Raw genomic sequence first — 15,064 nt, 5'->3', positions numbered from 1 at the left:
GAAGACATTTAAAAGAGTATATTTGTGGTACTTCGGTAAATTCACCTCAATTGCTGATACTGATACTGTACTGGTGAGTGGTTGATGTTGTTTATGTCTCAGTTAATATAGGTCTACCTGAATTGATCCATTGGCTAGGTGTCCCTCAATAACATGAACTTCTATAACCCTGTATGCCACTAATTTAAATGAGACGAAAGAAGATGGAGCACGACTTTGCTTGAAATGTTTGGTTTGCTGGTTCTGTCCACAAGGTGGCAGCAAAGGAACAGGATTCCTCCTCAGCCAGCAATCACACCAACTAAATACCAAGGTTTGTGTGAAATAATTCTGCCTTTTGTGAACTGGTGGGAAACACTTAACATTAATATTTTATATTGATAATAATGGTTATATGTTTTCAAATTAAACAGCTGAGAGTCATCATGTAGTATAGTTGGCATGATAACATTTACTGTTTGCGCTGGAAATTCTACTTGTTTCTGCTTGTTGGTATTTTTCCTGTTTGTTTCCTCAAGCAGCCCAATCAAACTTTGTACACTGTATCACCAGGAATTAATCTGAACCAATTTTCCTGTTTCCTGTATCTGTACAGCGCATTCACGTTGTTTCTGTAAGACCCTCTGCACACCTGGCACGAACATCTGTCCTGAGTTCTCCGATCGCAAGTGGTCAGTTGAAGGTACAGGTGTGAATGCAGCCAGAACGCATTCAGAGCTGCACACATGACCACCGGTTGTTTTTTGGGTTTTTTTAGCGCTGTGAACACAAATGTGTTTGGGCCACACCAAAGGACCACCTACTCAACTGATGTCATCTTAAAAGTCAATGAAAATAAATGCACATTCCCGTGTTCATATTTGACCCCACGTTTCCACATGTTACCAGGTTTGTTAGTTGTTGAGGGTTTTTTTTTTCCCCTCCACTCAAACAGTTATTATACCTGAAAATATCTGCCTGCTTCTTTTATCTATTTATGTATTTATTTTGTAACCATGAAAAATATCCTGCATGATTCTGCCATGGGCTATCCAGGAAGCATAATGGCAGGTGTGAGCGGACACCTGAAACACTCAGACGGGGAACTGGATGATGACAAACGTGTTTTTATCCCTAATTTTATCAAGACGTGTATACTTTTCATAAAAACAAATATTTTGAAGTATTTATAGAGATATATTTTGGAGGGATAATAGAAATCGAATATTGCGCTGTTAGATATGATGGTTCAGGTAATCTATGCTACTTACTGTATTTCCATCTCCATTTTTATTGCATTTTAACTACTACAAGTAAATTAAACAAAAATAAAAACAAAGTCACCAAAATCACTGCACGTTTTAAAAGTTCATTTGAAACCATAACAGGCAGGGATCTGACTCCATAACATCACCCGAGTTGGAAGGATGGGGCCAAGAGTCGGGAGCGGGCATTCAGCTACTTGTGTGGTCCCTGCGGCTCGTTCACGAGCATGTAGGCACCTGACCTTTTGCAGGGGGATAGAGTCCGCTGACAGTTTCCATATAAAGCATCCACACTGCCAAACCACCTGCTGTGGTACAGAGCCAAGTTTCCTGCCAGCAGGATGACGGATGGAGAGCTGTTGTTTCTGGGGGACCAGGCAGTGGAGGGGGACCAGGCAGTGGAGAGCGACCTGCTGCTGCTGGACTACCAGCGGCTGACGCGGCTCTACTGCAAGAATCGCGGATATCACCTCCAGATCCTCCCCGATGGGACGGTGCGGGGCCAGAAGGACGAGACGGACGCTCACAGTGAGTAACAGACTGCAGCATTCAGCACACTTTACATCTAGGTCAGGCCTTCACTTCACGTCATGCATTCACTTCCTTTACTGCAAAGTCAGTCGATTAACTCCTCTTTTAAATTAGATTACATGTGGGAACCGTCCCAATATCTTTTATTTTTATTTTTTTTTAACGTGAAGCCACTTCTGTTTAGTTTGGAAAACACAGACTTATTTGACTTCGTTCATTTTAAATCTATTCATGTTTGGCCGCCTGTATATATATTTATCTGAGGGAACATGTGGAAGCAGCAGAGGCTTTTCTACTTTTATTAAAAAAGTTTAATAGCAGGACGCACACGCATGACGTTATCATTTTCTGTATTTGGTGCAGAGGTTTGACCTGTTTCGAGTCCAGTTTTTACTACTGATAAAGTGGAAACTGGTACAGAACATAAAAGCAGACCTTCCTAATTAAGGTCTTTCCATAAACACCAGTTCTCCTCATCTGCTCTCCTCTCCTTTCTTGCAGGTTGTTTTCTTTATTAGGTAACTGTGTGACTCTTAAGTTGTATTGCAGGTGGGTGATAATTATCTTTTCTTTTCCATTTAACATGCGGTAAGAGGACATGGATGGAAAAGGGCCTGCTGCTGGATCATTTCCACTTTTATTTTCTGATTTGCACTGAGGTGATGTTATCAATAAAAGTAAATAATGTATTATGACATCTACGCATTGTATTTCTTAAAATAAAGTTTTTACGTGAGAACATTCAGATGCTGGAGAGACTGACCTTTACAGTGAAGTCCTAAAGACAACAGATTATGTGACTTATCAGCCATTAGATTTATTATAACTTGTTTCTCCTTTCAGTTGTTTTGAAACTCCGAGCTGTGGACACAGGCGTCGTGGTCATCCAAGGAATAGAAGCCAGCCGATATCTGGCCATGAGTGGTGAAGGACGTTTGTACAACTCCGTGAGTATCCACAGCTGAATACATTTGGGATCAATGCAGGGTTCCCACTGGTCATGGAATTTCTGGAATACCAGGAATTATACAAAAAGTACTCCAGACATGGAAACTCAGGGGATTTGATCATCATGGATATCATGGAGTTTTTGTTTGTACTGTGTTTAAATTTTAAGTCTCCATTTTTCAAAATGTAAAATATTCATTGAAGTATTTTTTTTCTGTAAAGTGTTGTTGAGCCTGCCCCCCCCCCCCCGAGCGGTTTTATTCCTTCCTACTCGACAACAATGACTTCAGTCCATGTGTACTTTCTCCTGTAGCTGCTAACGAATGCAAACATGCCAGGAAAATAAACATTTCGACAGCTTTGGCTACAAAACAATTGGTTGAGTAGATGACCTAAAGGTCAAATGTAAAGTTTGTAAAACCACGATTGATCGATTTTAAAATTTCGGAGAGGAAGTCCTTCGCAGCCAATAATACGAAGCATGCTGCTACATTACTGCTGTGCTGCAGCCAAGTGGAGGACAGTCTTTAGTCGGAGGCAGCCGTAGTACATTCATTCATCTTTTTCACAATGAAGAAGAAATATTTTGCTGAGTATATTGTTTAAGTAGTAAAAACAACTGTAGGTTTTGTGCTGTAGATGCCTGTGAACTAATAAGTGAAGCACACAAATTCGGTTCATTGTAAGAAAAGGAAATTCAACTTTTTAGTCAGTGAATGTCAGGAATTTTTACTTTTGTACTATGAAACTTGACGATTGCCTTTTTAAACTGAAACCAATAAATCCTCTAAGACTGCAGTCAGCTGACGGTGCTTGTTTCGTGTTCCTCTCTCAGCCCACAGTCACTGACGAATGTTACTTCTTGGAGAAACTGGAGGAGAACCACTACAACACGTACAAGTCTCGGAAATATCAGAACCAGAACTGGTACGTGGCTCTGAAAAAGAACGGGAAACCTAAACGTGGTCCGAGGACAAGCATCAGACAGAAGGCCGTCTTCTTCCTCCCCAGACGGCTGAATGGCTCCCAGGACTGAAGACACGGCGACGCCGCAACTAAAAAGCACCGGACGCTGCTCGAGGATGGCTTCAGAGGAACAGGACATTTTGAACATATGCATGTCACACAATAATCAGTCGTAAAATGTATCGGAGCTGAAACGCTGCACCCTGCAATCTTCTTTTCAAACACTTAACGCAACATCCCATTTTGTCTGGTAGCAGGTCGTCTTATTGCACAGAAGAAGGAAAGGTGAGGAGAAACAACGAGCAGTGTCAACACGTCCACCTGCGCTTCAGTTCATCTCAAATGCTCAGATTAAGGAGCGTTCGAGACCATTTTTATGCAATGAGTGGGAAAAAAAATACTGTCCTTCAAATATTCTGAGTACATTTTTTTTGGTATTTTTTTAAACAGTTTCCACTTCAATAACATTTGGTGGAACTTTAGAGGCTGACAAAAGTAACGGGACATATATTTTTATATGTCCCGACACTTGTAACTCATTGACTGGAAACTTCTGCTGCTCCGTGGCGGTCATGTGCTCCAAGTAGCGTGACCGGAGTCCTTCGAACCCAATGTGAGGCTAAGAGTATGTCCGTATGGGACAATGTGGGACATGGACCAGTGCTGCGAGGGAGTCAGTAGTTTTGATGTCTATCCAACGTACGTCACAGTTAACATGTCAGATCTCCAGAATTTGAAGGACTATTTGAATGCAACTTTCCAAACATCCACACTGACTAAATACAGTAAGCGTAACGGGGAGCTGAAGTTTCCCAGTAAATGGTCATATGTTGTGCTCGACTTACTGTCAGTCTGCTGATCTTTATCTTTATTATTTGGGTGTGTTGTAACCGATTCCTCACCTGTCTGGAAATCATCTTTGGCTTTCTGTGGGAATATCTTTATTGCAGTTGCATGTGCACATTTTAGAAAAGTGTCTGTCGTGCAGTGGACTTTGTCTCGGTATGTGTGCAGTCACTCATAAAGTAGGACACCTGAGGGGTGACCAACGGAGCAAGTTCAACCTACTTCGGACCAGGTTCATTTTGCAGCATCAGTTACCATGGTGATCTAGCCATCTTAAAAGAGAGCCGTGACTTGGACTTTTCTGTCATCTGCACTTTGATCTGTACATGTGATGACAAACTTGTAGTTTTGAACTGGAGTTTCACAGGACAAACAATTTAACAATGACGGCTTTCTCAAGAGTTCTGGATGTTGTTTCATGTTTCCAACAGTTACACTTTGCTGCCACTAGGAGCCGCTGATCTGTAAAACAAAAACAAAACAAAAATCCCTAACTTCATAAATCTGACCTGTAACTAATCATTTTAAATAAACCTCATCTATTTTGAGTATCTGAAACCTGAATGTTGTACCTGCTGTGATGCACTTGAGTTCACAAACCAGACGACCAAAACGACACATTGAAAGTGACATTTATTTAACACTAAACATTATCTGTACAGATTCATAACAACAAAACCTCAAAAGGTTGCAGCTCTACATCACATAGAAATAAGCATAATTGGTCTGTAATTAAAGCCTCGGCAGAAGTATGGAGTTAACTGATGATTCAATTTGTAATGTAAAACACAAACAAAGTCCTGCACCGCCACCTTGTTTTGCGTGTCTACGGATGGGAACATCCCCCTGGGTTTTATTGGCTACGTTGCTAAAAGTGCACCTGCATACAACATTCTTTGATATAATTGATACCCACAAGAAAAAAAAACAAAAAACGATTCTCCTTATCTGCCAATTAAATCTTAAGGCAAAAAAACCCACCTGGAAATGGAATTTAACTTAGTTATATGTTCTTAGATAATTAGATCCAGAACTTTAACAGCCGGGACTCTTTTTTTTATTTTATTTTTTTTTATCATGGCAGAGCTTCTCCACTGGTAATGAATGGGATGTGGACTCTACGGAGGATTCATGGAGAGGTCACGCTGTTGCTGCTTAAATGAGCTTTTTAAGGACGTAGACCAAAACATGTGCTCATAAAAAAATATCCTCCTGGTCGCCGTCACTGTCCAGAAAATTCAGAGTCACTTCTCTGTTGAGCCGAGCAGCTCCGGGGGTTTGTCACTTGGCAATTGCAGCCATCTTGTTTCTGGCTTGTTGGCGTCTCACAAGTGCCGGCCGGATCCTCTAAAATCATATCTGTAAGTTGAATTATTTTTTTTCCAGGTTGGATAGTTTTACCCGATTTAACGCACAGTAAAACATTTAACAGGCAAAATCGTAACCTTTTGACGCACGGATGTAATTTCGGTGTGTTGCACTGACACCAAGCAAGTTATAGTTTACCACAATGCCCTTAATGATCAGTTTCTACTGACTGAAAAGCTGCGGACAACACTGCTCCCTCCCGGCTTTAAAACAATAAAATAACGGGCACCTCTGCTTAAAGCCAACAGGTGAGTGAAATGCGTGGTAATGCAAACATTAGCACGAATGACAGCTTGCTTTTGAAGTGTACGTGGTTTCTAAAAACAGCCTCGTAGAACCATGAAAGTGAGATTCGTGCCGATTACAAAGTGTGCTGCATGCTATGGCAAGTCTACACTGTGTTGTACTAATTAAAACCTGTTGGCTTCAAGTGTCAACAACACTCCCTACTTATTGACCTTAAGGGCAGATGCATGCTCATATGCTACCATCAAATGATATAAGGCATTACTTATACATTACAGACAGATGTAAATAGCACTTAACATTCACCACTAATGAGTACATTTAGGGACTATTACTGTTAACCATTTTCCATTAATAAAGTTTCAAAACAAAAGTAAAACAAGTGATATAATTCCTGAATATTTTATTGTCTTGAGTCATCTACATCTCATCTGGTTGATTTCTGGTTCACTTTAATTTGAAACTCTTCTTCTTCATGTCCTCCTCCTCCTCCTCCTCCTCCTCCTCCACATCCTGAATTTTTAATCACAGGAAGAGGTACAAATCAAATTTAGAAATGGATCATGTCTTCAGAAGTGACTCCTGACGTCAGCCAGTAAAAATGTTATGCAGTTACCTACTTATTAACGCTTGCTTGGATCGCTCGGCTCGTTCAGCTTTACAATAGATTGAGTTTCTTATCAAGAGACTTCTGACTTCAACTGTGTGCTGTTTAACCACCCAGGCTGCAGTTTCCATGTTTCCATGTTGCTGCAACACTTGGTAGGCGTGAGTTTATCTTTATAAATTACAGATAACTTGTGATCAGAAACATTTTTCACAGCAAACTTAAATGTTGCCAATGTCTACATTTATATTATATCTGTATACATAGAAAATACCTACAGTAGACAGAAAATGGCCAGGTTTAATGAGTGACCGTGAAAACTGGTGACTCTCAGAAAGCTGAATGCTTCTTGTAGGACTAAAAGGACCAGACATGTACGTACTGAACTGAACTGAACTTTCACTCGACCAGAATTTAAGGATTTAAGGAGGAACGCTATGTGTTCTGTCCGTTTTCAACAGCCGCTGTCACTACGAGCAACAACCCGCCCTCCTCGGCCGCTGACTGGCGAGTACTGACTTGTCGTCGTCATCGGTCAGGTTGGTTAGGATAAGAATATCACGGAACGAGCCAATGAGACGCTGAGGAGGGCACGGGTCTTCGCGGAGTGCAGGTGGGGAACAAAATACAGTCCAGAGAGAAGGTAAAAACAAGTTTTTCTGAACATCTGCTGTTGTCAACGGTCGCGCACGAGATGCCCGTCAAGACATCTGACCTGATCAACCGAACTTACTCTCGTAGGTGACTTATTTCAATCTCAAAACATCGAATGTTTTGAGTGTGAATCTTTGTAAACTGCTGCACACAGCCATAGATTCAAGTCAACATGAGAGGCATGCTGCCGGCCGGTGATGATGACCCCGACTAATTTACTTACTAAAAAGCACTTGGTAGGTGGTGGGTAAAGTCAGATATTCAACAGCTGCCTTGATCTCAGTGTGTGCATGTAAAGAGTGACACCTGGCTGATGCGATGATCGTGGCCACAATAAAAGAACTTACCTCTAATAGATGAAGAGTACCCTTGTTCGGGGAAGAGTGGCATAAGTAGGATCAGCCAATTTACGCACTCTGGAGTAGTTGACAAAGCCTCTGATAAATAGCATGAAACCTGGAGTCCAAAGAAAAGATACGTCATGAGAGAAATGATCACACAACAGAGAACAGTTCGCAACGTGTAGTAGTGGGGAAATAACTCACCCAGGGCCAGGAACACCCACCACAGCCAGTACTGTCCATCGAAGTAACCGGGGAAATAGGTGGAAAACTGCAGAAATACAAGATGAACACGGTGAGGAGCAGTACAATGACTCCAACCATGCAAAGTTATCTCGCAACATTTTCATCGTTTTATTCCTCCTGTTGAAACAAAACTGAAAAAGCTGAACCGGTTGTGCTGCATATTCAGGAAGCTGCTCTTACCCTGACAATAAGAACCCATTTGATGAGGGACAGACCGAAGCCTGAGATGGCCCCGTATCGACCAGCGGCTGATGTGGTCAAACAGAACGACAAGAAGAAGCCAATCCAGTTGAAGAGGAATGCCACTAGAGACACAAAGACATTGTTTATTAATCAATCATAATCATTTCTTTTTCTTTTTTTTTTTAACTCATCAAACTGGCGGGCACATATTCTCTTCTCTACTGTTTCTTGCTCAAAAACAAACTTGCAGTTGGTGGAGTAGAACAGCCTTCAAATGTGGAGAATAGTTAACCAGAGCATCCATTTAAAAACAACTACACGACAAATATTAGCAACATAGATAAGAGTCCATCTTGTTAATGTTCAGTGATCACATGTATACATTTGCACAAGTCAGCTGCTGAAATGCTGAAACATTTCTTACTGAAGAAAGTGAGCATGAAGATGCCATCATTTCCTATTCGCAGCTGGTCGGCATCTTCAAAGTCATCCCTGGCCACAAAGTCTTCCTCCTGCAACAGCATGAAATATACCGTATAATAACTCTGTTTTGTTTGAATGTTTTTGTGCATGACGAATCAACAGAAATGACATCTGAGAGCAGGCGGGTACCGTGACTCTTCCGGCGACCAGGGGGATGGCAGCCTCAGCTTTGCTTCTCTCAGCTTCATCATAGGAGGGCAAAGTGGTAGCAACACTGTAGGATGGAGGGTTGGGAAATCGTCCTCCCTCCTCCTTGTATTCAAAGAAAGCTGTGGATGTGACATGCAAATGACTTTACATCAGGGACGAGAGGTCCTTCCCGAAATCAAGTCCTTATACGTTCCAGAGCATCGCTTACACTCCACACACAAAAAAAAAAATCAAATGTTGATTGATTTATTGGACCTTAATAATGCTTAAATGGTGTACTTTCTACTCTACTACAGCAGATATTGTCATTATCAATTAATCTGTCAATTTATTTCTCAATTAATTCTTTTATTTGATCAAATGAATAAAAACATCTTCCTGGAGCCTGTGACGTATTCTAACTACAATCAATTGTCCCCAAGTTAAAGATATTTCACTGAACACCAGCGGCAGACTTTGATGTTCCAACCTCAGAGCTTCACTGTACGTTTACTTTAGTATTAGTACTTGACTGTACTGTGTATTCTGGCACATAGCAGATAGAGAAATTAAATTTGTATCTCAAGACATTATATCAACAGCAGAACTGAAAGTCATCCGGTTTTGACTCATTCACCAGCTGTTATGAAGCTTTGACTGCTGACTTACAAAAATCTTCTTTCGCTTCCATCAAAAAAGAAAGCAGGAGCTGAGAGTTATGAAAACCAGACTGGCGGGTAGAAAGCCATTATATACAATATGAGTGTCCATTACTGTTTATGTTCATTCCATACAAGCTGAGACCTTTATCTGGGTCGTTTGGCTGCTATCCAGAAATCCTCTTTTGTGTGCCTCAACACGAAAAGCACTAAAACAGATCAATGGACTCATCTAAGGCCGCGCCCACTTGTGCAACATGCTGACCTATGCCCTCTTAAGAAATTGGATTAGAAACATGAGATCTGTCGTGCACACATGCTATTCTGCTTTACAATATAAAATCTATGGCAAACAGTTTAGTAAACTATATATATTTATTCATGTAAATAAATGTATATATATACTCAGTGTGTGAGACATCTGTGCTTTACTGCAGTTTTTTCAGATTTCTCTAACATGCATTGTACTCTGTCTTATTCAAGTTATTTTATACTTTCAGAGTAAAAAAAATGTGGCTATAAAACACAAGAGAAGCTCATCAAATGTGACGTAGTGTTGAAGTTTAAATTTGTTGGAAATATATGCTGCCGTCAGAATAGCTTTGACATTAAAATACCAAGGTACAGGTTGACAGGCTGAGGCGGGGATCGTGTAGGAGGTGACTTTGTTCCTCTCAAATTCAAGGAGCAGCTGTCAGATATGCTTCGTATGCTTTACGAGAATCACATGACACAGTAAAAGAACTGTTGTTCATTTACTTTTCATTTTACTTCCACACCATTTCTGTTTTTCAGCTGAAAGACTTATCGCTGTCGGTGGAGAACCGACATGTAGTACCACGGAAGGATTAACGTATTTTAAAATGGAGATATTTGACAGCGTGTGACAAAGCTGTTAAGCTGCCTAACCTGCATTTGCTGCAGCAATGCTGCTGTAGGGTGGTGGTGCGTCCAGTGCAGGTCCCTCCTGGGAAGACTGGGCCGGCTCCTCCTCATTCACCAGCTGAAGAAAGGTTAATAAAACGGCGTGTGTCAGCAACATCCTTTTGGAAAACTTGAGACAACATATTTGCCATTTGGTTTATACCTTTGTAGCAATCCAGGGAAAGATTTCTGGTTGTAATAGGCCATTACGCAGATATACAAGTCATTAAACACGACTGCTTTAAAAGGAAATATATTGGATTTAAAGGATTTTTTTTTAATTTTTTTTACATCAAATGGTGAGATTTGGCTCGGGTGATTTGTCAGACACTTCATTCATTCAATACCATATGTAAACACTTATTTCACACTCACCAACAACACTGACACCTGACCATCACTACAACACAGCACAAAGTACACTAAACTCATTAACTCACACATCTGCATATCGATACAGTTGATCAACAACTGAGCAGGCTACACCTTCACACGAGTAATTTATTTTTGATCCTGATCCGTGTCTGTAGTTTAAGTTAGAGAGGATTGGTCAGTGATCAGGTAAGCACGACGGTCCTGGATCAAGGCTGGTCAAACACACCGCTCCTGTTCAGGCCGATACAGGCTGACATTACGAGGAGCCCAACCAGCTGCTAGATGAGAACGCAAAACACTGCATTCAAGTTATATGTCACAAATAAAAGGTAATCATTTCAATTTTAGGATTTTTGTAAACCTAAAATATGTGTCTCCACCATGGGCCCGCCCGTAAACCAACGTCGTTGTTTCCCCTCAGTGACAGGCTCATGTTGACTACTGTTAGCTGACAGCTAGCGGCGGGCTACATCTTCAACGACCTGTTACTTACCTCTTGATATCTGACGTTGCTGTTTTGTTCTGCCATTTTGGAATAGGAACAAAATATCCAAAACGTCCTCTTCCTACTTCAGCTTTAAAAAAAAAATTGCGTTACGGAAAAGCAAATCTCGCCGACGAAGTAGCAAAGATAACGCTGCCTCTTAGTCGGCCATCTCCTTCCTTCTTCCACTTCGGTCACCAGGAAGCCAGATTGGTTTTTTTCTAGGATGGCAAAAGGCAAGACTCGCCCTACTCGTCCTCTGATTGGCTAGTTGGCGTAGTTGGGCTCACGGATGATTGGTTAGTTTAGGTAAGAAAATCCAGCGAAGCCAATCAGGTGGATTAACAAGGCGGGTTATGCCTTTGCCGTCCTAGGACAAAAATTATATTCACGACAGTAGCCCGGATGTTGCCTTCATGTGCATCGGAAACTTTGCGTCGTCAAGTTCGCACAGGAAAGAGCCAACCTACATAAATCTACATAAACCTACATAAACATATGAATTTGGAACCGTTGACACCATCAGTTTGACTCAAGTTAAAGGATGTTGCAATAGTTCATCCCACCAAATTCCTTAAAGACTTTGTATTTTAGAGAATAAAAATCTTAATAAAAAAAGCTATATTTTTGTCTGAACTATCAAAAAAATCTTGGTGAGCTCTAAAGTGCAAGTAGGGCCTACCACAAAACTGACTTTGTACACAGTAATTTTGTATAAATACACTTCTTCCTGCACAAATTGGAGCACTTAAAGACAAAAGAAGTTGTTCTGTGTTGTGATTGAAGGCACAGACTGAAAACAACAGCATAAATACCAAAACACACAAGATATACAAATTAAACTCACTTTATTACAAAGAACAAATGAGAAGGAAATCTGTATGAATCTGAAAACCTGATAGCCTGCGTGAAACCAGCTCCTAAATATCTCTGAGGATTTTTTTTGCGGGGAACTCCAAGCACTGCTTGATCACGACCACAATCTCCACCAGAAATAAAGGAATCATTGAAGTGTGCTCTTGTGAAAAATGCCTCATAAACCCATCAAGTTTGATCGTGAGCTCCTCAGTTCTTCTTAGGCTCTGACGGAGGCGACTCCACCAGCTTGTTGTGCACATACATCATCCCTACGGAGAAAGCAAAGATAACATGTCTGTTTCTCAATGCAACCTGGATAGCAGTTCATGACAACTGAAATGTACGAAGTTTATGCTCTATAATGAACTGTAACTGCGCGTTTTGTGATTTAGTCTTACCTTTGAAGTACTTTACAGTTTTGACTCGCAGTTCCAGGGTGGCGTCTTCGTCACACACAAAAACGGTCTGCGGGTGCTGCTGGAATGCAGACACTGTCCACATGTGATTCACACCTTCCTCTATAGCTTTGTATAAAGCAAACGCCTTGTGCGCTCCAGTGATGAGAATCATGACCTGACAGGAAATGTAAACAGTAAAGGTGTTTGACTGAGCAGGGGAAATGTGCAAGTCAGCAAAGCTTTGACATCAAGTGATCATTCCTTACACATGGTTTGCAAAAGAAGCAACTACAACAAGTGCTTAAAAAAAAGAAGCACTAACCTCCTTTGCATCCATGACAGTGCCCACTCCTACAGTCAGTGCCATGGTTGGCACCTTCGAGAGATCACCATCAAAGAATCGGGCGTTAGCCATGATAGTGTCTCTTGCTAGAGTCTTCACCCGGGTCCTGGAAACCAGGCTTGAACCAGGCTCATTAAAGGCAATGTGGCCGTCGGGTCCAATACCTGACAGAGGATAGGAAGAGTGTTTTTTTTTTAATTATACTGCTTCAACCATGACTGCATATTCATTTGACACAAGAACAAGACTGGGAAACAATTTGTAATCACAGTGCTATTGGTTGTAGAGATTTCAACACCGTGTCCTCCTGACCTCCAACAAACAGCTCAATCCCCCCAGCAGCTGTTATCTTTTCCTCAAAGGCTTCACACTCAGCTTGCAGGTCAGCAGCATTGCCATCGAGGATGTGGGTGTTCTCTGCTTTTATGTCTATGTGCTTGAAGAAGTTATTCCACATGAAGGAGTGGTAGCTCTCAGGATGATCTCTGGGAAGTCCTATAAAGCATTTCATGACAGTTTCACACAGAATTCCCCCAATGTGTAAACTCAATGTTCAGATGAAGAATGATAACGACTTGCCCACATATTCGTCCATGTTGAAAGTCTTCACGTACTGGAATGAGATTTGTCCATTCTTGTAGTACTCAATCAGTTTCTTGTAACAACCTAAAGGAGTGCTTCCTGAAGACAGAAAAAGGATTTTAAAGCAACTAAGTGGATGAGAAACAGAGTGCGAACTAACAATACATTTATTCAGGAGCTGTACTTCTACAGACTGTGTTGAGACAGTACTTCAGTCTTAAAATGTTTGGTTTATACTCTGCTAAATTCATGTGATGGATACACTGGTTCTTTGCAGCAAAGTTTGCAAAAGAAATATATTGTCACAAAATCTAAAACTCGAGTCAATTTGCTAAGAAGTGAAACAAACTGTAAATAAGCTGTTGCTTAAGATACATGCATTAATTTTGGTGCTTTTGATAAAATACAAACTTTTCTCTATATTAAGGGATTATTCAAGTTTAACGTCTCTGCCACTGGTCCACGAATTTATTGAAATCTGAAAAAAAATATATATATTTTGAACACAGTTGCTTCTTCCAATCTTTCTCTTACCTGTGGGGAGCCCTATTGTGAAATATCTGTTGGGCCCAGGTTTGAACAGTAAGATCTTGTTTCTGATGTACTTTGCAGCCCACTCGCTTGCCTGGTCGTAATCATTAAGGATGATCAGCTTCATCGTCCTGAAGAAAAGAAAACAAGGAAAGAGGAACGGTTTCCGCGTCTTAGTGAGTTCAGCCTCGAAGCAACTCTGGAGAAAATACCTAATCAGACTTTAGACTCATAAAGATAACTATCTCCTCCAACAATAGTACAATGAGATCACTGCTAATGTTTCAGGATCGACAAACAAACTGGTAAAAGACAGCTTTAACTCACCCGCGCAGTGTGACCAAAACTTGTATTAAGTAGCAAAACACAAAGACAAAATTGTGGTCAATTTTACCTCGAGAATCTGCAGCTTTTAGTGTGAACAGACAGGCTCTGGATGGATCATGTGACTTCTGCTGTGAGATGCGAACTTGCAAACAGCACTCACCGCGAGGTGACGTCAGCTGGCGTTCGGAGGGACGCTCCGCCTGTGATTGGTTGTTATTTGGTGGGCGGGTCAACCGTAGCGTTATCGACCAGTTGACTGACAGCGAAACAACCAATTCGATCAGCGTGGAGTTTAGCGCGTGCGTCCGTCCAGCTGTTCCAATGTCGCACCCCTCGTTAGCTAAACCACTGACCGGTGTGAGCTGTTCAATGGCGGATCTTTGATTTGAAAAAGAAAGCACATTCTTTACGCTTCCTTAAATTACGAAAAAAAAAAATGTTTTGTCGAGCGTTTTACAGCTTTTAAAAATGATTTCAGCCATTACATGTGTCCAGGAAGCAAGTTTGAACGATTTTTTTTTTTTTTTTTTTTACAAGTGTTTAACCCAAAATCAGATTCAGGTTGCTAGGCAACATCACTCGTTGTTTCCACCTTTCAGGTTCATAATTATCCAAAGTTGCCCAAATTATCGGTGAATCATATGTAACATTAATCATTTAAAATACATATCATATAACTCAATACAAGTCATTAAAATAACTGATTTAAATTAGCGAACAGGACCATAGACAGCCAAACCAATTACACATTATAACTATGTACCTTTTTTCTTCCAAAAAATAATCTTTAA

At 40.9% G+C, this 15,064-nt stretch overlaps 3 protein-coding genes across 6 annotated transcripts; 1 reads left to right on the top strand and 2 right to left on the bottom strand.

The window, feature by feature from the left end:
• Positions 1-1,585: 1,585 nt before the first annotated feature.
• On the top strand, positions 1,586-4,483 carry fgf1a (fibroblast growth factor 1a). The gene is made up of 3 exons (XM_069171589.1): positions 1,586-1,772; positions 2,619-2,722; positions 3,559-4,483. Exons 1-3 carry the CDS (start codon positions 1,586-1,588, stop codon positions 3,757-3,759), a joined length of 492 nt encoding a protein of 163 aa, XP_069027690.1. The 3' UTR covers positions 3,760-4,483.
• Positions 4,484-5,150: 667 nt separating this feature from the next.
• Positions 5,151-11,445, bottom strand: ndfip1 (Nedd4 family interacting protein 1). Of its 3 annotated transcripts, none has more exons than XM_069170780.1 (8): positions 11,244-11,445; positions 10,361-10,454; positions 8,793-8,932; positions 8,605-8,692; positions 8,178-8,302; positions 7,956-8,022; positions 7,758-7,866; positions 5,151-6,662 (listed from the first exon to the last, which is right to left on the bottom strand). In XM_069170780.1, the coding sequence occupies exons 1-7, from the start codon at positions 11,277-11,279 to the stop codon at positions 7,760-7,762; spliced, it is 657 nt and encodes a 218-aa protein (XP_069026881.1). In that variant the 5' UTR covers positions 11,280-11,445; the 3' UTR covers positions 5,151-6,662; positions 7,758-7,759. The 3 variants fall into 3 exon arrangements, with proteins under 3 accessions (XP_069026881.1, XP_069026880.1, XP_069026882.1); XM_069170779.1 differs by lacking the exon at positions 5,151-6,662 and adding an exon at positions 6,669-7,354; XM_069170781.1 differs by lacking the exon at positions 5,151-6,662 and adding an exon at positions 6,669-6,927.
• Positions 11,446-12,065: 620 nt separating this feature from the next.
• gnpda1 (glucosamine-6-phosphate deaminase 1) lies at positions 12,066-14,429 on the bottom strand. Of its 2 annotated transcripts, none has more exons than XM_069171715.1 (7): positions 14,341-14,429; positions 13,950-14,077; positions 13,413-13,514; positions 13,146-13,328; positions 12,813-12,997; positions 12,491-12,665; positions 12,066-12,361 (listed from the first exon to the last, which is right to left on the bottom strand). In XM_069171715.1, exons 2-7 carry the CDS (start codon positions 14,071-14,073, stop codon positions 12,300-12,302), a joined length of 831 nt encoding a protein of 276 aa, XP_069027816.1. In that variant the 5' UTR covers positions 14,074-14,077; positions 14,341-14,429; the 3' UTR covers positions 12,066-12,299. The 2 variants fall into 2 exon arrangements, with proteins under 2 accessions (XP_069027816.1, XP_069027817.1); XM_069171716.1 differs by having other exon boundaries at positions 14,274-14,374.
• Positions 14,430-15,064: the final 635 nt, after the last annotated feature.

This window comes from Embiotoca jacksoni, unplaced genomic scaffold (assembly GCF_022577435.1).
Source record: "Embiotoca jacksoni isolate LCO1_2020_lvr unplaced genomic scaffold, fEmbJac1.0.p SCAF_5, whole genome shotgun sequence".
Taxonomy (NCBI): domain Eukaryota; kingdom Metazoa; phylum Chordata; class Actinopteri; family Embiotocidae; genus Embiotoca; species Embiotoca jacksoni.
Note: the sequence above shows the minus strand (reverse complement) of the source record. Positions and strands in the feature narration are given on the sequence as shown.

Excerpts from the sequence above, each read along its gene's own strand:
- fgf1a (XM_069171589.1), top strand. The coding sequence starts at position 1,586 with ATGACGGATGGAGAGCTGTTGTTTCTGGGGGACCAGGCAGTGGAGGGG. Across the intron at positions 1,773-2,618 it reads GGACGAGACGGACGCTCACA|TTGTTTTGAAACTCCGAGCT; the intron begins GTGAGTAACAGA and ends TTCTCCTTTCAG. Across the intron at positions 2,723-3,558 it reads AAGGACGTTTGTACAACTCC|CCCACAGTCACTGACGAATG; the intron begins GTGAGTATCCAC and ends TTCCTCTCTCAG.
- ndfip1 (XM_069170780.1), bottom strand. The coding sequence starts at position 11,279 with ATGGCAGAACAAAACAGCAACGTCAGATATCAAGAG. Across the intron at positions 8,693-8,792 it reads TGGTCGCCGGAAGAGTCACG|GAGGAAGACTTTGTGGCCAG; the intron begins GTACCCGCCTGC and ends ATGCTGTTGCAG. Across the intron at positions 7,867-7,955 it reads GTGGGTGTTCCTGGCCCTGG|GTTTCATGCTATTTATCAGA; the intron begins GTGAGTTATTTC and ends TTTGGACTCCAG.
- gnpda1 (XM_069171715.1), bottom strand. The coding sequence starts at position 14,073 with ATGAAGCTGATCATCCTTAATGATTACGACCAGGCAAGCGAGTGGGCT. Across the intron at positions 13,515-13,949 it reads CACAATAGGGCTCCCCACAG|GAAGCACTCCTTTAGGTTGT; the intron begins GTAAGAGAAAGA and ends TTCTGTCTTCAG. Across the intron at positions 12,998-13,145 it reads GATTGAGCTGTTTGTTGGAG|GTATTGGACCCGACGGCCAC; the intron begins GTCAGGAGGACA and ends ATCCTCTGTCAG.